At 52.0% G+C, this 7,463-nt stretch overlaps 1 protein-coding gene across 4 annotated transcripts in view; it reads right to left on the bottom strand.

The window, feature by feature from the left end:
• The window catches only part of PTRF (polymerase I and transcript release factor), a 21,535-nt gene extending 20,080 nt beyond the window's left edge, over positions 1 to 1,455 (bottom strand). The window contains exons 1-2 of one of the 4 annotated variants that reach the window (XM_011998808.1): positions 742 to 1,431; positions 565 to 687 (exon numbers count right to left, since the gene is read on the bottom strand). In XM_011998808.1, the coding sequence (XP_011854198.1) occupies positions 565 to 687; positions 742 to 1,257 (639 nt within the window). In that variant the 5' untranslated portion in view covers positions 1,258 to 1,431. Of the gene's footprint in view, positions 1 to 564 lie in introns of all 4 variants that reach the window. The other 3 variants (XM_011998810.1, XM_011998809.1, XM_011998807.1) reach the window with 3 other exon arrangements.
• Between the last annotated feature and the right edge of the window lie 6,008 nt (positions 1,456 to 7,463).

Here is a 7,463-nt window from a genome sequence, read left to right as displayed (position 1 = left end):
GGCGCAGGGTCGGGGGAGGAGGTTGGCGGTCGCGTCCCCCGCTTGGCACAGCTCCCTCTGGTGCGTGCCTGAGCCCTGAATCACCCGCTATATCAGGCCCGCAGGCGCGGAGGCCCCAGGCCCGGGCCCCGCAGCCAGTGTCCGCTTACAGCGGACCCCAACGATCGCCGGGGACCCCTGACTTTCCTAGAAACTTCCCCCAAGTAGGAAGAAGTTTGACAGAATCAATTAGGGAGGGAGCAGTCTGCGGGAGGCAGCGTCCTCAAGTCCACCCGCTAATTCGGTTCTGCTACAAGTCTGGGACCAGAGGGAAGGATCTGAGTGGGGAGGTGCGAGGTGCAGAGCGCGCCCCTCTACGCGCCCCAGGAGTTCGCCGCTCCCTCCACCCCATCCCACCCCACCCCACCCCAGTCGCGCTCGCCGGAAGGAGGGTGGATCTCCCGGGCGCCCGGACCAGGCTGGGAAGGGAGCCGCGCCACGGGCAAATCTCCCCACCCCAAATCCCAGGCCCGAGACGCGGGCCGGGCGCGGGAGCTCTGGGCGCCGTCCGCTCCGTGGGCTCACCTGGTAGATCATGACTTTAAAGTTGCGGCGCCGCAGCAGCTCAGCCTCGTTGACCTCCAGCTTCTTGATCTGCCCCGCCTGGCGCTCCAGGCTGCCGCGCACGGTCTTCACGTTGACGCTGACCTTGCGCACCTTCTCCAGCAGCTTGCTCACCGTATTGCTCGTGGTGGCGTGCGCCTTGCCTAGCTTGCTCAGCTCGCCCTGGATGCTCTGCACGGCGCCCTCCATCTCCGCCTGTCGCTCCTCCAGCTGTGCTTGGGTTAGTTGGATCTGGTCTACGGCCCCGATGATTTTGTCCAGGAGGCTCAGCACCAGGACGCCGTTCACCTGGTCCGACTTGATCAGCTCTTCTGAGACGGCCCCCGAAGGCTCCTCCGCCGCCTGCGCCCCAGCGGAGGAAAGCTCCGGGGCCTCGGCGTCGGGGTACCCGGGAAGCGGCCGCTCGACAATGTAGAGCGTGGGGTCCTCCATGGCTACCCGGAGCCGTGCGTGGCCCGCCGGGTGGAGCTGGAGCTGGAGCGGGAGACCAGGAGAGAAGCAGGAGCGGAAGGGGAGAGACCAAGCGGGCGAGAGCCGAGAGCAGAGGAAACTCGAGCCACGTCCGTGCGCACCGGGACAGCGGCCAGAACTGCCGGGCGGGGGATCGGTGAGCTCCCCGGCTCCCCGGCCAAACTCCGTAGTCTGATCGCTCATTGGCTGGCCCCACCCCAGAAAGGGAGGGACCGGGGCAGAAGGGGAGATCGACGAAGGGGGGCGGCGGAGGGGGACCCAAGAGCCGAGAGCCCCACCCTTCCCGGGATGGTTGGAATAGTTGGAGCCGGAGACTAGGGCCTCCGCTGGCGCTGGCGGCGGGAGCGGGACGGGCGGAGGAATGTGATCTGAGGAAGGGAATCAGGTTCTAAGAGTGTTGATCTCTGTTTCCCTCTCACTTGAATTGCTCATCCGAAAATCCTCAAGATCTGGGAGTCGGGTGGACCAGGAGATTCTGAAATTATAGACAAAATCTTGTATTTGCCTGTGCCTAGTTTTTGAGCGCAAAAGGACCCTTGCCCTTTACAATCTTTTTTAAGAGGCCTCTCGGATTTCCTCATCACCAACCCCAACCAGGTTACTAATCCAGGGGTAAGCTTAAGGGGTTGTTTGTGGGAGGGAAGGAAGAGAGAAGTACTTGGGGTCACGGTGGTGGTGAAGGGCTGCTAAGCTCCTCGAAGTTCCTTTTAGAATTGTCCTAATAGAGTAGAATTAAAATGGGCAATCACATGGAAAGTAAAGCACACCTCCCAACTCCTCTTTTTGAGACAGGGTCTCACTCTGTCACCCAGGCTGGAGTGCAGCGGTCCGATCACGGTTCACTGCAGCCTCGACCTCCTGGGCTCAAGTAATCCTCCCACTTCAGCCTCCTGAGTAGATGAGACTGCAGGAGTGTGCCACCACACCCAACTAATTTTTTTCTATTTTTATTTTTTTAGAGACGGGGTCTACACTATTTTGCCCAGGCTGGTCTCGAACTCCTGAGCTCAAGTGATCTGCTGGCTTTAGCCTCCCAAAGTGCTGGGAGTCACCGCGCCTGGTGTAAAGTCCTTTTTAAAAGCCCATCTCTCTTAGGCCGGCGCAGTGGCTCATGCCTGTAATCCCAGCACTTTGGGAAGCCCAGGCGGGTGGATCACGAGGTCAGGAGTTCAAGACCAGCCTGGCCAAGACGGTGAAACCCCGTCTGTATTAAAAAAAAAAAAAAAATTAGGCCGGGCACAGTGGCTCATGCCTGTAATCCCTGCATTTTGGGAGGCCGAGGTGGGCGGATCACCTGAGGTCGGGAGTTGGACCTCAGCCTGACCAACATGGAGAAACCCCATCTCTACTAAAAATACAAAATTAGCCAGGCATGGTGGCACATGCCTGTAATCCCAGCTACTTGGGAGACTGAGGCAGGAGAATCTCTTGAACCCAGGGGGTGGAGGTTGCAATGAGCCACTGCACTCCAGCCTGGGCGACAGAGTGAGACTCTGTCTCAAAAAAGCAAAAACAAAAACAAAAACCCAAAAAACCCACCTCTCACGTCTCTAAAAATCACCTTTCCCTGTGTTCCCCCTCCCACCCTCCCTCAGAGGCAGCTGACACCAATCTCAGTGAGCAGGATCTAGGAGTCCATTCCTCTTTCAAGATTCTGGGGACTAACATTAAGCCATCGGAGAGACCATCAAATCCCACCCCTTCATTCGACATCTGCAGAGGACAGGTGGCTTGCCAGAGATCACTTGCAGGTTAGTGTTGGCATTGGCACTTGAACCCAGGTCTGGACTCCTGCTTTCATGCTCTTTCCACCTTAGTACTCTAAGCCTTCCACTGGGGCAGGGAGACAGGCACCCATGGCCACTCCCCAACCCCTACGTGCTGTTTCGGAGGGTTAACCAAAGCATATTTTCATCCATGCTGGGTACAAGGGAGCAGGCAATCTGAGCAGGCCCAAGGAGGGTTCTTAGTGCAGAAGTCCAGAAATAGGGAGGCTGCCCATCCTCCCCTATTTTGCTGTATAGCACAGCACTGGTGCTGTGAGTCTCTGGAGGGGCCCCAGCTCCCTTTCCCACAGAAAAGCGGCAACCCTTTTCCCTGCTTAGGAAACCACACTCGGGTTTCCCCAGCTGGCTGGATGATGGTCCTGGCAAAAGGTCACTTCTAGTCTGGTATCCACTATCATTAGGAAGAGTGAAAAACTGGTCTATGGGGACCCAGGGCCTCCTCAATCCAAACAGAGAACCCACCAACTCAGAAAGGAGCCCCACAGTGCAGGGACTGGGTTAGTGCCCTAACAACATTTTAGGGTTTTTTAAGGGTTTACACCACCATATTTGTTAGCTGAAATTCTCACAGAAAATGGAGCCATCAAATAGGGCTGTTTATCAGTTTATCCTGAAGTACTGTTTCTACTAGAAAGGCAAGATACATGGTTACTGGTAACCTCTTTTTTCCTTTTTTTCATTTGAGACGGAGTCTTGCTCTCTCACCAGGCTGGAGTGTAGTGGCGCGATCTTGGCTGACTGCAAACTCTGCCTCCCGGGTTCAAGTGATTCTCCTGCCTCAGCCTCCCGAGTACCTGGGACTACAGGCGCCCGCCACCACACCCAGCTAATTTTTTGTTTGTTTGTTTGTTTGTTTGTTTGTTTTGAGATGGAGTCTCGCTCTGTCACCCAAGCTGGAATGCAATGGCATGATCTTGGCTCACTGCAACCTCTACCTTCTGGGTTCAAGCGATTCTCCTTCCTCATCCTCCTGAGTAGCTGGGACTACAGGCATGCGCCACCACACCTGGCTAATTTTTGTATTTTTAGTAGAGACAGGGTTTCGCCATGTTGGCCAGGCTGTTCTCGGACTCCTGGGCTCAAGTGATCCGCCCACCTCGGCCTCTCAAAAGTGCTAGGATTACAGGTGTGAGCCACTGCGCCCCACCTTTCTTTTTCTTTCTTTTTTTTTTTGAGACAGGGTCTCACTCTGTTGACCCTGCAGCCTCGACCTCCCTGGTTCAGGTGATCCTCCCACCTCAGCCTCCTGAATAACTGTGACTATAGGCGCACACCACCACACCCGGCTAATTTTTGTATTTTTTGTAGAAATGGGGTTTCACCATGTTGCCCACGCTGGTCTCAAACACCTAGGCTCAAGGGATCCACCTGCCTTGGCCTCCCAAAATTCTAGGAATACAGGCGTGAGCCACTTCGGCTTTGTTTTCTCCAACTTTTTTTTTTTTTGAGACAAGGTCTTGCTCTGTCATGTAGGCTGAGTGCAGTGGCACAATCACAGCTCACTGCAGTCTTGACCTCCTGGGCTCAAGTGATCCTGCCACCTCACCCTCTTGAGTAGCTTGGACTGCAGGTGTGCCACCACACCGGGTACCCTAACACTTCAATAACTGTTTTCTCACAAACAAATGGCTTTCTCGTTTGAGGTTCAAGTAGAATGAAGCTGGTATATAAGATCACATATACACATATAACTGCTAGAACTGGCAGATTACCAACTTATTTTAGAATTTAGGAGAAATGTATTATAGTAATTTAAATTCCTTCTACTAAGGATTGAAAAAGTTTTTGGAAAAAAGAGGAGTGACAGTAGAGAACCTTATAGGCCCTTCATTTCTTAAATGTCCCATAAGGTCCTTAGATGATTATTATTATTATATATACTTTTTTTTTTTTTTTTGAGATGGAATCTCACTCTGTCATCCAGGCTAGAGTGCAATGGCACAATCTCGGCTCATTGCAACCTCTGCTTCCCGGGTTCAAGTGATTTTCCTGCCTCAGCCTCCCAAGTAGCTGGGATTACAGGCATGTGCCACCACGCCCAGCTGATTTTTTTTATATTTTTAGTAGAGACAGGGTTTCATCAGGTTGGCCAGCCTGGTCTTGAACTCCTGACATCAGGTGATCTACCCACCTCGGCCGCCCAAGGTGCTGGGATTACAGGCATGAGCCACTACGCCTGGTCTCTAAGAAGTTTTATCTCTATCCCAGCAACTAGTTTCTTTTCCAGGATACATCAATTATTACTATTCTCTCTCTCTTTTTTTTTATTTTTATTTTTTGAGGTGACATTGTGCTCTTGTTGCCCAGGCTAGAGTGCAGTGGCACCATCTCGGCTCACTGCAACCTCTGCCTCCTGGATTCAAGCAATTCTCCTGCCTCAGCCTCCCAAGTAGCTAAGATTACAGGCATGTGCCACCACACCCAGCTAATTTTTGTATTTTTAGTAGAGACGGAGTTTTACCATGTTGGCCAGGCTGGTCTCGAACTCCTGACCTCAGATGATCCACGCACCTCGGCCTCCCAAAGTGCTGGGGTTACAGGTGTGAGCCACCATGCCCGGCCTATTATTACTATTCTCTTGCAGAATCTTCTATAGACTATTTCTGCATATATGATCATATATATCATATATACACATATATATATTCAGCACTTTCCTGTTTTCCGTTATTAATATGTTTTATGGATAGTTCCATATCAGTACATGTAGAACTGCCTTGTTTTCCAATATATGGGTCTACTATATTTGTTTAACCAGTTCTCTATCAATGGACACTTACAGATTACAATTTAAATCTCATGGGGGAGGAGTTGCTGAAGACAAGTGGGATTTTTTTGTTTTTGTTTTTTGCTTTTGAGGCAGGATCTTGCTCTGTTGCCCAGGCTGGAGTGCAGTGGCTCAATCAGGGCTTACTGCAGCCTCGAACTCCTGGACTCAAGCAATCCTCCCAACTCAGCCTCCAGAGTAGCTGGGACCACAAGTACACACCACCACGCCTGGCTAATTTTTAAATTTCTTGTAGAGACAGAGTCCCAGCCATGGGGTTTTGCCATGTTGCCTAGGCTGCTCTTGAACTCCTGGGCTCAAGTGATCCTCCCGTCTTGGCCTCCTGAAGTGCTGGGATTACAGGAATGGGCCATAGTGCCCAGCCTTATCAGGAAAGTATTTCTATACCACTTCTTCAAACAGGAATGTCAGAATTTGTGGATGAGTCTAGTTATGTCCCAGAGGTAGTCCAGTGAATACATCTCTGACTCATTTAACGCCTCCTTAACGGATGATTTCTGTAAAAGGGCCCTACCCCTGCATGCCTATGCTGGAGAAAAATCTGCATCAACAAGTTTCTCTCACATTCCTTTTCTTACTAAATGCCAACTAAGTCCAACAGGTGGCATGCTGGGGCTCGGTGTACTAGCTCTAGCAGCACAGATGCCCCAATCTGGAGCAGAGCAGTCCTTTCCAGAGCATTTCACTCCATTCCAGTGAAAATAAGCAGTTTCTCTTCATTGGTAACTGCATTCAGCATGCCATTGCCTGCATTCAGGGTTGTTGGTTTGCATTTTCCATTGCTCACTCTATTTGCTTGCTGAAAGGCACACTGTTTCATTGTGTGCTTTCAGCCACTGAGACAGAATCCATAAAAGGGATAGTGAGGTCAAAGCAAACAACCCCTTTGGCCCAGAAAAAGGACACTAGGATGCAACATGTCAGCAGCTAGAATCTCACAGGGTGCTCTATTGTATTCTTCCATCCATCCACTTGTTCAATAAAACATGACTACTTAACACCGGCCCGTTACTGGGCTAGGGACTTTAATGAGGATAAATCAAGTCTAGTCCTTTTTTTTTTTTTTTTTTTTTTTGGAGACAGAGTTTCAATGTTGCCCAGGCTGGAGTACAGTGGCGCCATCTCAACTCACTGCAACCTCTGCCTCCCAGATTCAAGTGATTCTCCTCCCTCAGCTTCCCAAGTACCTGGGACCACAAGCACCTGCCACCACATCTGGCTAATTTTTGTAGAGATGGGATTTCGCCATGTTGGCCATGGCTGGTCTTGAACTCCTGACCTCAGATGATCCGCTTGCCTCAGCCTCCCAAGTATTGGGATTATAGGCGTGAGCCACTGCACTTGGCCTTTTTTTTTTTTTTGAGGTGGAGTGTCGCTCTGTCACCAGGCTGGAGTGCAGTGGTGCGATCTCAGCTCACTGCAACCTCCACCTCCCGGGTTCAAGTGATTCTCCTGCCTCGGCCTCCTAAGTGGCTGGGATTACAGGCGCACAGCACCACGCCCAGCTAATTTTTGTATTTTGAGTAGAGTTGGGGTTTCACGATGTTGGCCAGGCTGGTGTCAAACACCTGATCTCAGGTGATCCACCCGCCTCGGCCTCCCAAAGTGCTGGGATTACAGGCATGAGCCACCACGCCCGGCCACCCTTAGCGTTTTTTTTTTTGAGACGGAGTCTCGCTCTGTCGCCCAGGCTGGAGTGCAGTGGCGTGATCTCTGCTCACCGCAACCTCCGCCTCCCAGGTTCACCCATTCTCCTGCCTCAGCCTCCCGAGTAGCTGGGACTACAGGCACCCGCCACCAGGCCTGGCTAACTT

This window comes from Mandrillus leucophaeus, unplaced genomic scaffold, assembly GCF_000951045.1.
Source record: "Mandrillus leucophaeus isolate KB7577 unplaced genomic scaffold, Mleu.le_1.0 Scaffold58, whole genome shotgun sequence".
Classification (NCBI taxonomy): Eukaryota; Metazoa; Chordata; class Mammalia; order Primates; family Cercopithecidae; genus Mandrillus; species Mandrillus leucophaeus.
The sequence above is the reverse complement of the archived record's forward strand: the minus strand, read 5'-3'. Positions and strand labels throughout refer to the sequence as shown.